A 19,983-nucleotide genomic window follows, 5' to 3' on the forward strand; every position below is an offset into this window, starting at 1 on the left:
TAATATTTAGCTAATATCTGCAGAAAGAAAATCAAAAATACTAACTTGCAAAAAGAATGTGGGTTTGTAATTCAAAATTACAAGCAACAAATCAGAAGTAACAAAAAGGGTTTTTTTTAAAAAAAATATCCATTTATATCCCGCCCTTCTCCGAAGACTCAGGGCGGCTTACAAGCTTAGCAGTAGCCTTTTTTGTCTAGTGACTACTTATCTTTTTTCAGAAAAGAATGCATTGCTTTGTAGCTACCAATAATTATAATAACAAGTTATGCCACATCGTTACTTCCCTTTTTACGAAGTAATTTTAGCTGATCAGTGGAGTGCAGTAGACATAAGATTACCTTTACTTCTGGAAAACACCTTCATTTAGATAGAAAATTCAGTGGCATAAATACTGTATAAGATAGGGACAGCATCCAGACAGTAGACCCTGCAAAAAGGACCTAGCTGGCTTGATGAATCACTAGCTAACCGAACATAAGCTAGTAGTATGATACAGCTGCTAAAAAAGCAAATATAATCCTAGGTTTTATCAATAATAGTGCCAAGATCAAGATAAGTTATTCTGTGTTGATCAGACTTCAAGTTATGGTACTGCATTTTAGGAAGGACACTGATAAACTGGAGAGCACCAACCAAGAATATAAGGATAATAAGTATAAGAAAATTCATCAGGACACTTGGGAGGTTACAGGCATTTTTAGCCTGTGCCCTGATTATATATATAGAGAGAGCTGCAGAGAAGCAAATGTTGTCTCCAATCGCTTGAAGAGCAGTCATACAGAAGATGGGAAAGAAATGACTGTAGCTCTTCCAGAAGAAACAGTATGTTTAAATTAAAAGCATGGATACTGGGGATCACCCCACCTCCCCATATTAAGAACTGTTCAACAATGAAACAGGCTCTCTTGGGAGATGGTTGATTCAGTTGATTTAAATCGAAGCTGACTGGCCAATTGTTAGGGCTACTGTAGTAGCGGAACTCTAAACTGTCCAGAGGCAGAATCTTCATGGTCCATATTTAGTTCTTGCATTCTATGATTCTGTCTGAAAGATTGTTATTTTGTCTTTTGATATTAAAATTCTGGGCAACACTTTCCAGATGTAATCTTTAACCATTCTGCATCCCATCCCAAAATTTCATTTTACCTTGCATTAGTGTCCAAAGACAGGTATTCCCTTTTATCCGTTGCACTTGCATTGGTGATTTTTACTCCTTTATCAATGAATAAGCCAGCCTCAATAAAGAAAAAAAAAGACAAATTAACCTTTTCCACAACTGAAAATCTGTGGATAATCTATGAATCTTAGTGATATCCTCTAACAAGGAATAACTAGGTTTCCCAAGTGCTTGAGGTTCCTTCATATTAACATATATTAAAATAGTCTTATCTTGCACATTAAATATTTCAGAAAGACCCTTTATGAAGGAATCAAGGGGCAGATACTCCTTTTGAGCCGAACACAAGACTTGCATAATATCATTCGGCCCCCACACAACCAGATAATTGGCAGAGTTACAGGTAAACTCAACATATCTAATCTTGACCAACATTAGATATGTTGGTCTGTCCTTTTTAATTCAAATGAAAGGAAAATGACTACAAAGACTGCAAATCAATTTCTTTGGGAGCTTGAGAAGAATACCACGTGCCAGGTTACTATCTACTAATTAAGGTGTCTTTTTTCAAAGAAAAAGAGCTTATAAAATACCTTCATTGAAAAGATGTAAACAAAACAAACAAATATTCCCAGGAGGGAAGGAGTAGAGTCAAGGAGGCCATTCTGTTCTTTGATCATTTGAAACTGTTAGGGAAACTGTGGATTGTTCTTGCATATCCTGATGCTGAATACACATTGCAATATTTATTCAGAGGCCAGTTTCACTACATTCAGTGGGGATTAGTTTTAAGTAGAGATACATAACTTTTATTATGTTCATCGAAACCAGTGGCAAATATTTCAGGAAGGAAGGAAGGAAGCCATACTTACAAATGCTTATACATAATGAGTTGTGGATTATAAAGGATATGAGCAGTTTATTGTTTTCTTTTATTTAAAAAAAATCTCTCTCAAATTACTGAAAAAAAACATGGCAAAGGCATAAAAAGAACAATGAAAAAAAGATATGACTGTCCTATCTTAAAATTAATCACTGTTTAAACTCACCAATATATGACTTTGGGTTGATGTTAACAAAGGGGTTAAACTATGTAATCTGCACATTCTTTAAAATAGTATTCTGTATTTTATGCAGGACCACTTATACTGCAATTGCAATGTATACACTGGTTTTAATAGTCATGGTTTTTATAGTCTTGGAAGAAAAACAATCCCTCTGATTATAATATCTCAAAAAGATTAGCTAGAAATTGATGCCATTTCCATCTTCTTTCCAAAAAGCCATTTATGAGTACAGTAGGGAAGAGATTATTTCAGAAATATATTCTTAAGTAAAATTCCAAACCAAGACAAAGAAGATGGTTAGGAAAGATCATTGTGCATTTTTTCCTACGTTAAAAAATTTAGGTATGCTAGCCAAAAATAATACGGAGCCTTTTTTCTGTGGTGACTGCTATTGGAAGAACACCAAAGGGTCTTTGAGAAACTGGCTTACCCCAATGGGCTTAGCCCAGGGGTAGGCAACCTTGGCTCTTTTATGACTCGTGGACTTCAACTCCCAGAATTCCTGAACTAGCATAGCTGGCTCAGGAATTCTGGAAGCTGAAGTCCACGAGTCTTAAAGAGCCAAGGTTGCTTACTCCTGGGTTAGCCCATCCCACCCGCACTGGCAGAAGGGACATGCTAAGCGCCCTATCAGCCAAGAAATCTCAGCTGGCAGGGTCCAGAAGAAGAGCCTTCTGCCATGGTTCCCGCTCTGTTAAACACCTTGCCCTCCCCAGGTCAGATCTGCGTCCACCCTTTTGGCCTTTTGAAAGGCCTTGAAGGCATGACTGTGGCAACTAGCCTGGGCCCCCGATGGGTGTGTGGTATTTTGAACACCCCCACCTTCTCCCTGTGCACACTTTGCTTCCTGTCTCTCCATCCTACTTAAGTTTTATTTTAATTGAATTTTAAGATCCTTATTATTGCTTTAATGTTTTATGCTACATTTTATTCAATGTCTGTAAGCCACATAGAGTTGCCATTGGAGAGATAATAATAAAAAATAAAAATAAATAAAATGTTGCTGGAAGTTCAAAAACAAGCTATATGACAGATTAAGTGGTCGATAAAGGCATTCCATTGTCAAAGCATATATCAGATAAGTAGTTCTGGCCACTAAAAAAGTATACAACCAAGTTTCGGTAAATACTAACCAAATGATTCTGTTTGGTTTTTTTGTGCCTGCTCAATATTTTCAGTGAAATGTTCAGATGAACTAATCTTAAAAGAAGTATCTGACTGCTTACAAGTAAGACCATGAAATCTCAGTTAGTATAAATATATGTTACATATATTGATATAAGTTAGTATAAATATATGTAATCTACAGGTAATAATGCAAAATAGATTTATACTTTCTTTAAGCTCTTTAGGAACCTCTTACTGAAGGATCAGTAAGAAATTATTTCTAAAAGATGCTCCCTATAAGCACACAACACCATATCAGACATGCATATAAAAATAGTAAATCTTTGTAAAGATTTTAGCAGCATGCATACTTACATTTCTGTGTTATGTGGTTGATTGTATAAATAAACATAATGAATACTTAAAAATGAACAAATGAAACAGTGTAATGAAAGACAGAATGGCTTAAGAATCATAATTCCAAACACACTTATTACAAACAAGTTATAGTGAAACAGCAGGCCTTCCCTTTTACCTAAACATATTAAAAATGCCTTTAGTTAAATTGCATGGTTTGCCTTGCGTGAGTACAACCAGTTTTGTTTAATTTAGATCATGATACATTCATAAACATATAAACCATTAACAGGTTCAGTTACCTTAAAGTTGGAGTGGACTTTGTTGTTATAGAAAATTCCTAGTGGGGTAAGTTCAGCTTTTGTTTCAGGGAACAATCCATGGGAATCTCCTGTAGGAACTTTATGAAATATATACCATATTCCAGCATCCTAGGAATAAAAAGTGAACTTCAGGGATATGCCACCCTATTTAGTTTTGTTGTTGGATTTTTATCTCCAGGAGTTCAAGATAATGTACACAACATTGCCATTCCCCATTTCCATGCTGGCTCAGGAATTCTGGGAGTTGAAGTCCACAAGTCATAAAGTTGCCAACCCCTTGATTCAGATCTATTTCTACCTCCATCATTAGAGTACTAAACCATTTGGGACTCTTGCATTTAACTTTGGGTAAGAAAACCAGAACACAATAAAGGACCGTGCTACATTTTGAAATCAAACTGAAGTTTGGCTCCACAAGGTTTATCATCATTAACCGTAGTGGTTAGCTGCCATAGTGATCAAAATACTGGACTATAGTTAATGGAGCACAGTTCTTCTCTTTAAAAGTTGAAAATTATATACTTTTAAAAAAAACTTTTTTAAAAAACACCAATTAGTATTGTTCAGTGGCCAAAGAAAACAGTAGGTTTCTATCTATTGGGTAATTTTCTGGCTCCTAAGATAAAGCCTTCTTTGAATTGAGCTGAGCTCATGGTGATTTTGTGGACATGTGCACGCAGTTTTCTTGGCTACAGTATGGAAGTGGTTTGCCACCGACTCCTTCTGGGATGTTTATTTGACTTCCCAAGCTAGTGTAGAGTTGAAATTTCCTGGTAGTATTTCATCCAAGTACTAACTGACTTTGTTTAGCTTTTCAAGATCAGACAAAGTTGGCTAGCTGCTACAAGACTCTTAGCAATAGACTCTTTTGATTTTCTCTTCCTGAGGAAATTGAGTTCCAAAATTGCGTTCCTTCTCTGGCAGAAGGCAAAAAACAATTGTTCCTGCTGAGGTATTTCACAATCCAGAGCAGGTTGGGGTGGGTGGGTTTTAGCACCGCTGCCTTGCTCACATGCTGAAGAAAAATAAGTTGAAACATTACAATAGATTAGCTACACAGAGTTGGCTATTAAGCAGTCTAATACTGAGGCAGGCTAGGACTATATTGGAGCTGGGTGGAGGTGTGTGTGTGCTTTTCTTCTCTCCATTTTTAAGTCTCTGGAAGGGTTAGCATACTTGTTTTACTCTTTATTTTGATAAATGAATGGAACATTTGGTACAATCATAGATGATTTTCGGAAGTCATTAAAAAAGCATTTAGTTCATTGATCTCTGTTCTATAGGTAGTCCTCGACTTACAATAGTTTGCTTAGTGACCATTTCAAGTTACAACGGCACTAAAAAAAGTGACTTATGACTGTTGCAGCATCCCCACGGTCACACAATTTACATCTGGATGCTTGATAACTGACTCACATTTATGACGGTTGCAGGGTCCCAGGGTTGCGTGATTATCTTTTGCAACCATCTGAGAAGCAAAGTCAATAGGAAGTCATATTCATTTACTAATTTAACAATTGCAGTGATTCACTTAACAAATGTGGCAAGAAAAGTCATAAAATGGGGCAAAACTCACTGAACAAATTTCTCACTTAGCAACATAAATTTTCTGCTCAATGGTGCTTGTAAGTTGAGGACTACCTGTATACAATATAATATAATACAACACACCACAACTGAAAATAAATGTATGTAATTTATATATAAATACAACTTTATATATAAAGTTCACTGTTTTTTTACAAATACACTGTTTTATCTGTATTAATATAAATTCAAAAGTTTTTAAAATGTCAAGTTTTAAAAAAAATCAGTCCATTCAGATCTTGATGATATTCAGGAAGTTTAAAATAGTTTAATCCACATACATTATGAATAATTGAAGCCTTCACTTTTAACTAAAACGGTTGTTCTCTTTGGAAATAGAACATTTCAGTGTGTTGGCTAAACAATTCAACTGATATGAAAGACACAGATATATATTTCTGTATATCAGAAAATGCTGATAAAAATACTATTCTACAAAATATATAATTAGCAATGCAAATATAGATTTTAACCTTCTTTATACATCTAAGAAAGATTGCTTATCATTTAGGATGCTACAGAACTAGTTGACAAAAATGAAATTCATAAGATAGCTAATGACCTTATATATTGGTGCCCCAGAGAAAAAACGTTAATTACTGCAATATGTCAGACCTCTCACCTGTGAGCCAGCAGCTACATTGCTTATAAGATTATTGTTGGGATGAGCAATCCAAAATGTTGATACAGCCCTACAAACAATTGGTGAAACACAATTAAGTGACAGATCCTTAGAAGACTCAAGTCTAGTAACAGGAAATACAGTCACGTAAACAACAGTCATTAGTATTCAGAAACAAAGAGAGTTCTCTTCAGCATTACAGGGTTGTTGGGTCCTCTGGAACAGTGCAGAAGTAGACCAACGGTGATGTACCTTCTACCAGAAATATGGATAATTAAATGAGTCCTTCTGATTCTGGAAGAGCTACTCTATTTAGGTTCTTCTTCAGGTACACCTTGCAAGCTGTAACATATATTTAGTTACTTGAATCTGACTCAGATTCTCTCTCTCAGACTAGCCTAAAATCTTCTAATGAATTACATGTGATTTGAATCTAGATTTACTTATTATACCATTCACCTTATTTCCAATTATGTCAGATATGTACATTTTCTCAAAAGAGAATGTCTTATGTAGAGACCATCAAGACTGTAATCAGAGCATTCAAACATCTCTCTAATTTACTCACATGCAATCCGTGGCTGGTACTGGTTCATAGTTTCCATAGACATGGTCCCTGATTGCTGTGCACATTGTGCTATTTCTGTCTGTTGGAAGAAGTGTGCCTGGTTTGGTGACAAGTCCTAGATTATGAAACAATATATTCCGCTGCTCAATACCATCCTCCATGAAAAAACAATGGCCTAGTGTATTGTATCCAACAGTGTCTTTTATCTGCAGAAATAAAAAAAATGTTTCATCAGATTTCTCTCTATATAAATAGTTCTAAATATAACTATGGGGACACGGCTCTCCTTCTGAACTACAGTTCAATTATATTTTTCCTATGTCCCCAAATAAATCCATGGTAAACAAATCTTCAGGGTGTCTTTGAATCTGTTTCCACTAGCTTAATTTCTGACAATATTTTTTATTTCACAAAATAATTCGTCACCAACAGCTATGGCACTACCAGGTTAACACATGAAATGTCCCTAAGTGTTAGAAATCATGTTTATACTTCTTGCCAAAGAGTTGTCCCATATTCTCTCTCTTTTATGAGATGGAGAAAATTAAACTATCAAAGGCCTGGAGGCTAAAACATACAAAGAACAGATGCAGGACTTGGGTTTGGCTAGTCTAAAGAAAATAAGAAATAGGGGAGACATGATAGCAGTATTCCAGTATTTGAGGGGCTGCCATAAGGCAGAGGTGGTCAGATTGTGCACCAGAGGGAAGGACGAGAAACAATGGCTGGAAACTGATCAAGGAGACAAGCAACCTGGAATTAAGGAAAAACTTCTTGATAGTGAGGACAATCAACGAACACCTTACCCCCAGAAATCGTGGGCGCTCCATCACTGGAGATTTTTAAGAAGAGACTGGACATCCAGCTGTCTGAGGTGGTAAAGGTTCTCCTGCTTGAGCAGGGGGCTAGACTAGAAGACCTCCAACGTCCCTTCCAGCTTCTATTCTATTCTATTCTATTCTATTCTATTCTATTCTATTCTATTCCATTCCATTCTACTATAATAGTCTATAAACAGTGATGATTCCAACAATTCATGATGTGCATGATCAATGCAAGCTGAAGAATTAAAAGGCTTAAAAGTTTGTCTCTAATTTAGAAAAGGTCACAGATACAACATTATGAACGTGGCAGCCCTCTCATACATACGTTTTATTTCACTTTGCTTTTGAAATATAAACATAGCGCTGCCTAGGCTATCCCAATTACATTTCTAAATATGATTATAATCTGTGGTTTGGAGGAAATCATGGTTAGCAAAGCCATGCCATAAACATAATGGCTTCATGTTAAAAAGGAAAAACATCGCTTTCTGTACCTCTGCAATCAAGGCTGGCAGCAAAATCAGGAATACCGAAAGACCTATTTCATTTTGGTTATTTGCACATTCAGTCTCCAAACTTTTCATTCATTCATTGCTCTTACCAGCAAACCATTTGTGGCATGAATTGACACACATCGGGAGAAACAATGATGAATCGAGAGGCCTTCTACATAAGTCCTGTATGTATATCCTCCTTTCTCATCCACATCACCACAACGGTGAAAGTGAACAGGGTATCTGCCAGGCACTTGTTGACCCATCTGCTTCAGTTCCACATGAGAGAGATGAACAGATGTGAAATTCTTTAAAATCTGGAAGAACATGCAAAAATAATCCAACTTATTGTTCACATTTCCTTCAATGGTAATGCTTTGTATGTCTTAGAAAAATATTTAAACAATCTTAACATTAGGGTAAATACAAGTAATCTAGGATTAACTATATTAGCAGAACTAAAAAGGGTAAGTAAATATTACAAAGAGTAACTTATTACTAAAAAGGAGACCATTGATAAGAGAAAATTCCTAAACTAAAAGATTTTTCAGGGTTCCCTTTTTGCTATGTTAATTTTCTCTGCAAGGGCTATTTCCAACATTAAATATTAATGAACCAGACTTTTTTTTTACTTTTTCAATGTTTATTTAATAATAAATGAAGAATCTAGCAGCATAAATTTAATTTTCCACACAGTATCATTTTATAAGATGGGCAATAAAGCCACTAGAATTAATTACCAAAGTAAGTTCTGTAATGTTTACTATTTCCTTAATCAAAATTGTGTGTGTGTGTGTGTGTGTGTGTGTATGACAGAGAGAGAGAGAGATGCATGTGCAGGAAAGAAAATCAAACACCAACTTAATTGTGGTCCTTCCAATATAATCTATAAAATCTTCGACTGATAGAATGCAAAATTGTAGGAAGGTTTAGTACCACGCATGATTTTTTTATAATCAAATATTTATGCTTTGATAAAATAGGAGTTTAAAGGAATTTTATACCAAAGAGTTGTAAGCTGACAGATCCTCTTATACAGATAGTCCTCGCTTAGCGTCAATTGAGACCTTATTTCTCCTACAGTCATTACATGACTAAGACTTAAAACTTAACTCTGCTTGTGGCAAGTCAGTTGCACCATGCACACAAGGTGAAGATGGGACAATGGCACGCTGCAATGATCATAAATGCAAAGATTGGTTGCAGTTATCTTTAGCACCATTATAACTTTGAATGGTCACTGCATGAGGCGTACCTATACTTTTAAAGACTTTCAAGAGAACTCATACCTACTATAAGAATTCTGTGTAACATGGGAAGAGAATTTTTCCTTTTAAATGATGTGGCTGTACATCTTGCTTTAAGTATTGCCTAGCAACAATTAATTGATGCATTAATTTAATAAAAACACGAACATAATATTTAAAGTAACCTAACCATGAAATTAAATACAGAACAGCAGGTGGAAAGCTCCTCTGTTTAATTACCTGTTTAATCATAAGCTGCATCATCTCTACAGTATATAAATCAAGTATCACTGCAATTGAGTTGTTGCAGAATAGAATTAGTGGGCTAAATTTGGCTTCTGTATAAAGGCAGCTTCACTTCTTCATCAACAAGATTTAAAGAGTGGACCTAGAAATACCGACGCTGCAACATGATCAATATTTCACACAGCTGTTCAACCTAATGCTTAACAGGCAGCAGTCACTAAATGGTATGGAACAGGATGGAATTCCCTCCACTGTGTCCTATTTGCAAGATCAAAAGCCACTGGTTGCCTTGATACGATGAAATTAAAACTTTTCCTTCCATACCTTGATATGTCCACCAAAAGTATCATAACTGAAGAATCTGCAATCTTTGCCAGTATAGCAAGAATCTTCCATCTCTCCTGTGATTATGATGTTTCTGGTAAGAATTCCAACTTCTGCCCTCATATCTACTCCATCCACGATTTCTCCCACATGCAGGAACTGAGGCATTTCTGGTGCAAAAGAGAGAAAACAAATGAGAAAAGGATGACACCCCCTTCACTACTGTAAATACAAGTAGCCAACCGGCTCATATTAACTTCATTCAAAAAAAAAAGGGGGGGGGGAAGCTACCTCCCTCTGAATAGATCAGATTTGTTTTACAAGGATTCGGGTTTTAACTCTGCCTGAAAATACAATGCATCAAAAAGGAGAGCAGGAAAAGGTTTTTTTAACCATTCTTTTTTTATTTAGTACATGACAAAAAGTGGATTTCGCCTACATGAACTCTTGTTCTTTGAAAAAATTTTTTTTACCAGGCTTAGAATATTTTTTCTTAATCTAGGTTTATAGGTCACTTGAGATATCCTTATTTATATGTGTTAACATTCTTACATCTATCTGCTTTTTAAAATAATTATAGTACTATATTACTATTAGAAATAATAATTTGTAATTAGCGGTAGTAGCTAATAATCTAGCACACTGAAATGTTTTAAGCAGTTTGCAATTGTGTTATAAAAATCTTGCAAAGTCACTACTTTGTCCTGGGTAGCAAAGTGACTACACTAAAGCAAGATTACAGCCAAGAACATTTTGATTAACCACTCAGATTCTTAGCTATTTTATTTCAATATTTCTTGGACTTGCTGACTGAGCAATTTCCTTAGATTTGTAATTGCCTGCAGAAATACAACACCAGAAGGCAGAGAATCTGCAAAAAGCTTAGCATCCAATATAACACTGGGAGCACATGTGGATGCATGTGAAGGGGCACAAGGCTAATGACTGTAGATAAAGATACTTTACTGGTGCCATCCTTGTCTTTGAGAAATTCTGCAAAGCAAAGTTTATGTAAGGGAAGAATTGTTTTCAACTTGAGAGTCATGAGAAATATGCATTCAAGGCAATAACACATAATACATATGCATGGATTATTGGTCTGAATTGGTGAGAAATATTACGATTGTACAATTCTGCATCTAAAGATCATTCAAGACTTCGCTATTTTATTGATGTTCCTGGTGGGTTAGATCCAGTTAAGTACATGAGAGTGTCCAAAGGTCACCTCACTTTGTTTCCCATCATAGCATTTCTATCTTTCTAATTATGCTATGTAAATATACTGGACAGTCTAGACCAGGGGTCTTCAAACTTGGCCCTTTTATGACTTGTGGACTTCAACTCCCAGAATTCCTCAGCCAGCATGCCTAGCTGAGGAATTCTGGGAATTGAAGTCCACAAGTCATAAAAGGGCCAAGTTTGAAGACCCCTGTTCTAGAGATAAAATGAGGGCCTGAATAGTGAAAGGGGTTAAAATCAGGAGAGGTGCATTCTATGAGTTGATGCCATAAGGAAAAAAATAATGCCAGCTAGCCCACATGCTTAACTGTAGACCAATCCATCATTCATGTCATCCTTGACTTACAACCCTACAGGGACCAGACCTTCTGTTGCTAAGCAATGCGGTTTTTAAGTAGTTGCGCCCAATTTTATGAACTTGTTTGGAGTACTTGTTAAGGAAATCCAGCTTCTCCCACTGACTTGCTTACTGGAATTTCCCTGGGAAAATTACAAAGGCAATTGTGTGATGTGAGGACACCTGTACATACATGCTGGTTGCCCAATGCCTGAATTTTGATTACACAACTGAAGGGAAGCTGCGACAGCGGTTAAGTGTGAGGCCCGGCGTAAGCCATGTTTTTCAGTGCTGGTATAACTCTACAGTGTTGTTAAATGAATTGCTGTAAGTCGAGGACTACCAAAATTGCATAAGACAGCATTCTCAGAAAAAAATAGCTTTAAATATGCCTACACCTACAAACCAACTAAAACATGAACAATCCAACTGAAAATGAGAATCTGATGAGGCATCAAAGATTTACTTTCTTCCAAATTCCATATGCTGTTGAAATGTGTGTTAAAAAACTTAAATTTTGCCCCAAACATTAGAATAGAATGCATATATGCATACACCTCATGCGTGCACACATACAAATGCACACACAGGTGCGCCCACAAATGAACACACCTACAAGTAATAGAACAAATTGGTTTTATAGGTCTGAGCAGCTCTTTGGAATAATATTAGATTATCAAAATACTTAAATATGTAATTTATTTTTTATGAATTTATCTTCTATATTGGAAGCAAATATTTCCACATAAAATGGCAGTTTCTTCATTAAAATATACAATTGTCATGCTTTCTTATAAAGTGTAAAATTCTCTTTGCACTGAGTAGACTTTGTGCTATGGAAAAATCATTTTTATTACTATTTTTGAATAAGAGTAATGTCTTATTCAAAAGCAGCATCATGCTCTTTTATCTTATTTTTGAATAAGACTAATGTGTTGAATCTTAGCACATTAATAATATAACAGGCTTTTGGCTTTACTATGGCTCTTTCATTATGGTGGCTGCATTATGCCTTTTTTTGGTAATAAATCATATATAGCAGAGGTCCCCAACTTTTTGGGCACCAGGGACCAGTTCCACAGAGAGGTTTTTCCACGGACCAAAGAGTGTGTGGTTTTGTATGCTGCCTGCATTCCGCAGATGGGGCTTTGCTTGTTTGTGTGGACCAGTTGCTGGCACGCTGTGGCCCAGTACCGGTCCACAGACTGGGGGTTGGGGACCCGATGTATAGAATATAATTTTTTTCCAGACATAAATCCTTCAAACGAGTTGATGTTCCAAGATCTAATTCAGAATTAACTAACACTAGCATGCAAAGTACAACAGTTACACAAAGGACATTTAATGCATAGAGGCTGTGCTGGATGTTAGCAGGTAAAGTGAAGTTGGTTTCTTGCACAAAAATCCAGCCTGACTGTACATGCCTGCGAAGTAGGAAGGTATGAAGTTCTTGACAGATTTTTGGAACACTGAAGGAAACAGGATATTAAATGAATAGAAAGCCGAGGAACTGCTTCCATTTGGGAATAGTTTGCTTGCCTTTCCTCATTCATGTGAGAGAGCTGGCATAAGCTTTCTGCAGGTGCTGAAGTCTGAGGACTAAGAGAAGCAAAGAATAAAATTTCACTAGTAAGAGGATGAGATCCATATTTCAAGCAGAAGGGACAGCTCACTGCAGCAAGATAAAATTATCCTGAGAATATTTAGGATTCACTTGAAATTAAAGGCATTGGGGAAACAGAAATTTCAATGTCACCAATTCTTGCAATATTAGGGCTATTCCTGTGTTATCTTCAGTCCCATCTAAATTAAAGTACAGTAATCTCTTCTTCACCACAGTAGTAATCTGGCTGGGATGATATCATCTTTTCCTGCCTTCTTACATCCAGGCTCCACAACCTTAATAATACACATTCAATCCACTGCAAAATCACTTCTGAGGTGACGTGTCCACCAGTTTCTAACTCTTTAAATACAGGTAGTTTCTTGCTGAACAACCTTTTAAAATTCTTCTTGTGATCTTTAAGACAAATTAGAAATAAAGCAAGAAATGGTTCACTAAGTTAGCTCTTCTCTTAGAAGCTAAACTACTATTAAACCTTCAAATCATAATTAAAAATTAATTTCAATAAATATTAATCATGAATTTTCAAAATAATTATAAAATCAGATGTTAACCATTTAATCATGCAAGTGTGATGGGCAGTATAGAAATTTTATAAATAAATGATTATACTGATAGTGATTTTTTCAACATTATTATACTTAAAGAATTCAAAGTTTACACTGACCGGATCCAGGCATTATAATTACTACTAGCGTAACTCAGCTAAAATGGATGCCCCTAATCTGAATACACCTTCAAATCATACATTTAAGATCATTTAAGACAGGGGTGTCAAACTGCCGGCCCATGGGCCGGATGCGTCATCCAGATGTTACGCCCACCCCATTGCCAGCAATGGCAAAACCGTCCCGATACGTTGCGCGACATCATGTGAAGTCATGAGTTTGACATGTCTAATTTAAGAGTTACTTTAAAACAGCCATGCTTTCTGCTAAGAACAATAATTATGAGGACCAGAATAGAATAGAGCTGGAAGGGACCTTGGAGGTCTTCTAGTCCAGCCTCCTGCTCAAGCAGGAGAACCTATACCATTTCAGACAAGTCCACTCTCTTGTTAAAAGTCTCCAGTGATGGAGCACCCACAATTTCTGGGGTAAGCTGTTCCACTGATTAATTGTCCTCATTGTCAGGAAGTTTCTCCTTAATTCCAGGTTGCTTCTCTCCTTGATCAGTTTCTAACCATTGTTTCTCATCCTTCCCTCTGGTGGTTTGGAGAATAGTTTAACCTCCTCTTCTTTGTGGCAGCCCCTCAAATACTGAAATACTGCTATCATGTCACCCCTATTTCTTCTTTTCTTTAGACTAGCCAAACCCAAGTCCTGCAGATGTTCTTCATGATTTAGTTTCCAGGCCTTTGATCATTTTAGTTGCTTTTCTCTGAACTTTTTCCAAGGTCTCAACATCTTTGTTGTAGTATGGTGACCAAAATTGGCTGCAGTATTCCAGGTATGGTCTTACTAGGGTTTTATAAAGCGGTACTAATACTTTGCATGATCTTGATTCTATGCCTCTGTTTATACAACCCAGGATTGTATTAGCTTTTTTGGCTGCTGCTGCACACTGTTGGCTCATAGTCAAGTGATCGTCCACTACTACTCCAAGGTCCCTCTCACAGTTGATATTTTTGAGCCATGTTTCACCTAATTTATACTTGTACCTTTGATTTTTTCCTGCCTAAATGTAAAACTTTGCTTTTCTCCACATTAAAACTCTTTTTATTAGATAGGGCCCATTGTTCAAGTTTGTCAAGATCTTTTTGTATCATGAGCTTGTCTTCTAGGATGTCATCTGCAAATTTGATGAGTCCTTCTATTCCCTCATCTAAGTCATTAATGAAGATATTGAAGAGTACTGGTCCTAAGACGGAGCCTTGTGGTACCCCACTGCTTACTTCTCTCCATGTGTATGTAGTACCACTGAGGACTACTCGCTAAGTGCAATTTGTCAGTCAGCTACAGATCCATTTAAGACAGGGGTGTCAAACTGCCGGCCCATGGGCCGGATGCGTCATCCAGATGTTACGCCCACCCCATTGCCAGCAATGGCAAAACCGTCCCGATACGTTGCGCGACATCATGTGAAGTCATGAGTTTGACATGTCTAATTTAAGAGTTACTTTAAAACAGCCATGCTTTCTGCTAAGAACAATAATTATGAGGACCAGAATAGAATAGAGTTGGAAGGGACCTTGGAGGTCTTCTAGTCCAGCCTCCTGCTCAAGCAGGAGAACCTATACCATTTCAGACAAGTCCACTCTCTTGTTAAAAGTCTCCAGTGATGGAGCACCCACAATTTCTGGGGTAAGCTGTTCCACTGATTAATTGTCTTCATTGTCAGGAAGTTTCTCCTTAATTCCAGGTTGCTTCTCTCCTTGATCAGTTTCTAACCATTGTTTCTCATCCTTCCCTCTGGTGGTTTGGAGAATAGTTTAACCTCCTCTTCTTTGTGGCAGCCCCTCAAATACTGAAATACTGCTATCATGTCACCCCTATTTCTTCTTTTCTTTAGACTAGCCAAACCCAAGTCCTGCAGATGTTCTTCATGATTTAGTTTCCAGGCCTTTGATCATTTTAGTTGCTTTTCTCTGAACTTTTTCCAAGGTCTCAACATCTTTGTTGTAGTATGGTGACCAAAATTGGCTGCAGTATTCCAGGTATGGTCTTACTAGGGTTTTATAAAGCGGTACTAATACTTTGCATGATCTTGATTCTATGCCTCTGTTTATACAACCCAGGATTGTATTAGCTTTTTTGGCTGCTGCTGCACACTGTTGGCTCATAGTCAAGTGATCGTCCACTACTACTCCAAGGTCCCTCTCACAGTTGATATTTTTGAGCCATGTTTCACCTAATTTATACTTGTACCTTTGATTTTTTCCTGCCTAAATGTAAAACTTTGCTTTTCTCCACATTAAAACTCTTTTTATTAGATAGGGCCCATTGTTCAAGTTTGTCAAGATCTTTTTGTATCATGAGCTTGTCTTCTAGGATGTCATCTGCAAATTTGATGAGTCCTTCTATTCCCTCATCTAAGTCATTAATGAAGATATTGAAGAGTACTGGTCCTAAGACGGAGCCTTGTGGTACCCCACTGCTTACTTCTCTCCATGTGTATGTAGTACCACTGAGGACTACTCGCTAAGTGCAATTTGTCAGTCAGCTACAGATCCATCTGATGGTGTTGTTGTCTATCCCACTTATATATGATTTTGAGGGAGTGGGCAGATCTCCACTATTTTCCAACCTCTGCAACATTTCACAAAATTCATCGAAAATTGTTTATTTTGCTTTGCATGTTTTTTCTCTACCAGAATATTATATTTCTTAATATCTCAGAAGCATTAGGCTGTGAAGAAATAGAACATCTAGAACACACCTGTTTTTCTTAGTAAGAATTTGCATCAAATTCTGGTTAGCCAGCCTTAGATGTAGTTATAGGCAGTGTTATAAATCCAAGATAAGAGAAGGGCAAAGAGTAGGGGGGGGGAAATGACCCCAATCTCTTAGTGAAGAGACCTGTATTAAAGTTTTACTGCTTGATGTGAGCATGAATTATCCTAATAACATTATTGTCCAACATAAGAAGTCACTTATCTCTGTAGCAGGCATAAGACAAACACTACAGAAAGAAACAATGGTATGCTAAATACTTCAATGCTTAAGACAGCCACTCCAAATAAGGAAAATGCATGGGAGGCAGGAACAATAAAAGGGGAAAGTTTTATTTACAGATAACCAAAAATAATAGACATTTTTGCATTGGCATTGATCCAATTTCAGTTGAACATTTATTTTTTTTAATTCCATTTATATCCCGCCCTTCTCCGAAGACTCAGGGCGGCTTACAAGCTTAGCAGTAGCCTTCATTCTATGTATATGCCTGCTTATTAGGGCTTTCACACACACCCCAAGCGGCATTATTACAAAGTCAGCTTAATTGCCCCCAACAATCTGGGTCCTCATTTTACCTACCTCGGAAGGATGGAAGGCTGAGTCAACCTTGAGCCTGGTGGGATGCGAACCTGCACTAATTGCAGGCAGCTGGTGTTACTTAAGGAGGCACTAGCCCACTGCAAATGTTTAATCAACTCAATGTCATGGTTCCGACAGATGAAACTCGAGGCATTGTTTACCTTAAAGAATCTTTTATTTGAGTAACAAAGTATTGGCGCTACATAGTTAAAGCCAAAAACTGAATTCCCCTCCCCTGGGCACAAAGTAGCAAAGTTCAATTCCCTTCTCCAATTGACAGTCATAAATCACATCCCCCAATTAGCTTGAAGCTGGGCTTTCTCTCCCCAGCCCTCCAGCCCGACAAATCTTTACTAACTCTGGGCCCAATGACCTTGGATTCCCACGGCTGAGTTATTATTGTTATGACTAACTGGACTCTCATCCATATCCCCCCTCCCAGCATCAACTAACTCTAAAAAAGAAAGAGAAAACATGGCTACATTCCCATCTGCTGTCAAAGCAAGAACATCCGATGTTAGCAGCGTTGACATCCAGAGCAAATCAAATTCATTTTGTATCTAATCTCTGAGTCACATCTTAGAGCAAATAAATTTAAAGCAGTCTTTCCTTTCATAAGCATTGTGCCTACAGAATCAATGCCATACATGCCACATCAGAGTCAACTGAGGATTTTAGACAGTGGTGGTGGATATTAAGCACCTAGAAAAATATTCTCAAAGCAAAAAGTCACCAGTACTACATTAATGTCAAATAGCAGAACCATACATTGTGAAAAAAATACAAAGCTTACTAGATACATTCATTTTTACTTCTCAGCTCTTACCTTTCACTTTGACTTGGTATTTGTTGCATTCTGGGCAAGGAAGGAGTGTAAATTCCTCTGTTTGATACATGGAGTAATCAGTGCTTGCTACAACAATCTGGTCTCCAGGCTTCCAACTGCTAACATCTTCTGACAAATCCATTATCACTCCATGCACAGCTTTAACCTGAAAACCCCATTTTGGGACACCTTGGAGCAAAAAATTAACAATTTTCTTGGTTCAATTATTATTATTTTTTTTAAAAAGTGACCACCTTTGCAAATGCTCAAACTGTATTACATCAAAACAGTTTAATGTACATGCAAATCAAATCAGCAAGACCAAAGGTTGCACAGAGCTAGAGTTGAAGTTTTTAAATACTTTTTTCTTCTGTAACTCCCTATGATTTTTCACCCTTCTCCTTGCTACAATGCCATATGCATAATTTTGAATGCAAAGTCAACATTATGGAGAAGTCAGAAAAGCTTTCCAACAGTCTTTCCAATTTGATGTTCCCAAGATATATGGATTTCAAGTCCAAAATTCTCAGCAGTACCATAGATAAACCTTCCCCCTTCCTTGTACTATGCCATTTAAATTAAGGTCTGGTTGTATGGGTAGAGCTGAAGTTTCCTTTTCTCAATGCTAAGCAAGCATAGACAATGATTGCTCCGATGAAAAACAAGGCTGCATTTGCAGAATACTCCGTAGTTCATATTATTTTTATTTCACAATACTATTTGCCAGAACTGTATGTAATATTGAGCAGCGTGGTGGCTTAGCGGTGAAGACACTCACATCCCACTCGGAAGGTTACGAGTTCACTCCTAGTTAGCAGCAGATGTTTCTCTCCTAGGGTGCAAAGAAACTATCTGCTGTGAACTCCTTGTGGCATCAGGAAGGGCATCTGGCCAGTAAGCGCTCCACTCCTTCCAACTGCTCGACTCTACTCCGAATTAAGGCATTACAGGGAACGCTGTATGTAATATGACTGAATGCACATCAGAATGTAACTGGAATGCCTGATATTCATTAATATAGTCAAAGCATTTGAATTAAAATCTAGATTGCTCCTGGCTATCAGCTTTCCAATTTTGCCTATCTGCAACAGACAGGAATCTAAGAATCTATTTTTTCTTTCATACTTGATATATGTCAGTAAAGCTCATTTCTAATTTAAGAATATTTAATAACTCGTTATGCTTTAAGTGTATTGATTAAAGAGCTACCAAAGCCATGATTTATTTTTCCTATTTAAAAGTAAGAAGGTAGCATATGACCATAAGGAAAAAAACATTTTAATTAATTTCCATTCTTTTTTAAGATAAAAATATTTTATATGATAGCTACAAGTAACAGTTCTTCCACAAATATAAAAACGTTTTGTAAAAAATAATGCCTAAAAAAAAAACCTGAACAGCAAACCAATACTGGGTTTTCTTGCCAGCAGACTTATCTTTTATATTTATCCCCAAATTCCGTATTTCTTGTGCTTATTAAAACAAAGACATAAAATAGCCATATAAACTTTAGATTTTTCTTTTTTTTACTTCTGGTCTCCAGATTACAGCTTCATATAATCAACATAAGGTACATAGCAATAACAGGTATTCAAAATATAGCAAACCTAGCTGCACAAGATAAACAAAATATTTTTTGTTATCTGGTTTTCTAAAAGAAAAAGAATAAAAATAGCATATTCCTACCAGCAATCCATTCACTGAAAGCCCTCACAATAAATTTCTGGCCATCCACTGTGAAAAATTCTTTCTCTGCAAGAGCCTGTCCTCCTGTATTGTGATTTTCATAGTCTCTCACAGATTCATTACAAGATGAATTTCCGTCACCAATTACACTCACTAAAGCCCAGGCTTGCCTGTAAGAAGAGAGCACAATTGTAATACTTATCCTAAATAGGGTTCTTTAAAAAAAACCACACTAATAATACATGCAAAAATATCAGTATAAAAAAATCCCTCATCAATTTTCCAAATAAAAATACTTCTTCACTTTAATGCATTTAGAAATACTTCCTAGTTGTTCAATTTCATTTATCAGAAGTAGCTTTCCCCAGCTTAGTGTGCTTCAGTTATTAGGGTCATATGGCTACCAACCAG

General features: G+C 36.7%; 1 protein-coding gene across 1 annotated transcript in view; it reads right to left on the reverse strand.

The window, feature by feature from the left end:
• The window catches only part of CEMIP2 (cell migration inducing hyaluronidase 2), a 33,841-nt gene extending 14,138 nt beyond the window's left edge, over positions 1-19,703 (reverse strand). Inside the window, exons 1-8 of the mRNA XM_083352541.1 lie at positions 19,573-19,703; positions 17,887-18,075; positions 9,887-10,056; positions 8,177-8,386; positions 6,752-6,957; positions 6,184-6,253; positions 3,954-4,082; positions 1,150-1,238 (exon numbers count right to left, since the gene is read on the reverse strand). Of these exons, the coding sequence (XP_083208667.1) occupies positions 1,150-1,238; positions 3,954-4,082; positions 6,184-6,253; positions 6,752-6,957; positions 8,177-8,386; positions 9,887-10,056; positions 17,887-18,028 (1,016 nt within the window). The 5' untranslated portion in view covers positions 18,029-18,075; positions 19,573-19,703. The remainder of the gene's footprint in view (positions 1-1,149; positions 1,239-3,953; positions 4,083-6,183; positions 6,254-6,751; positions 6,958-8,176; positions 8,387-9,886; positions 10,057-17,886; positions 18,076-19,572) is intronic.
• Positions 19,704-19,983: the final 280 nt, after the last annotated feature.

This window comes from Vipera ursinii (genome assembly GCF_947247035.1).
Source record: "Vipera ursinii genome assembly, chromosome: 2".
NCBI lineage: Eukaryota > Metazoa > Chordata > Lepidosauria > Squamata > Viperidae > Vipera > Vipera ursinii.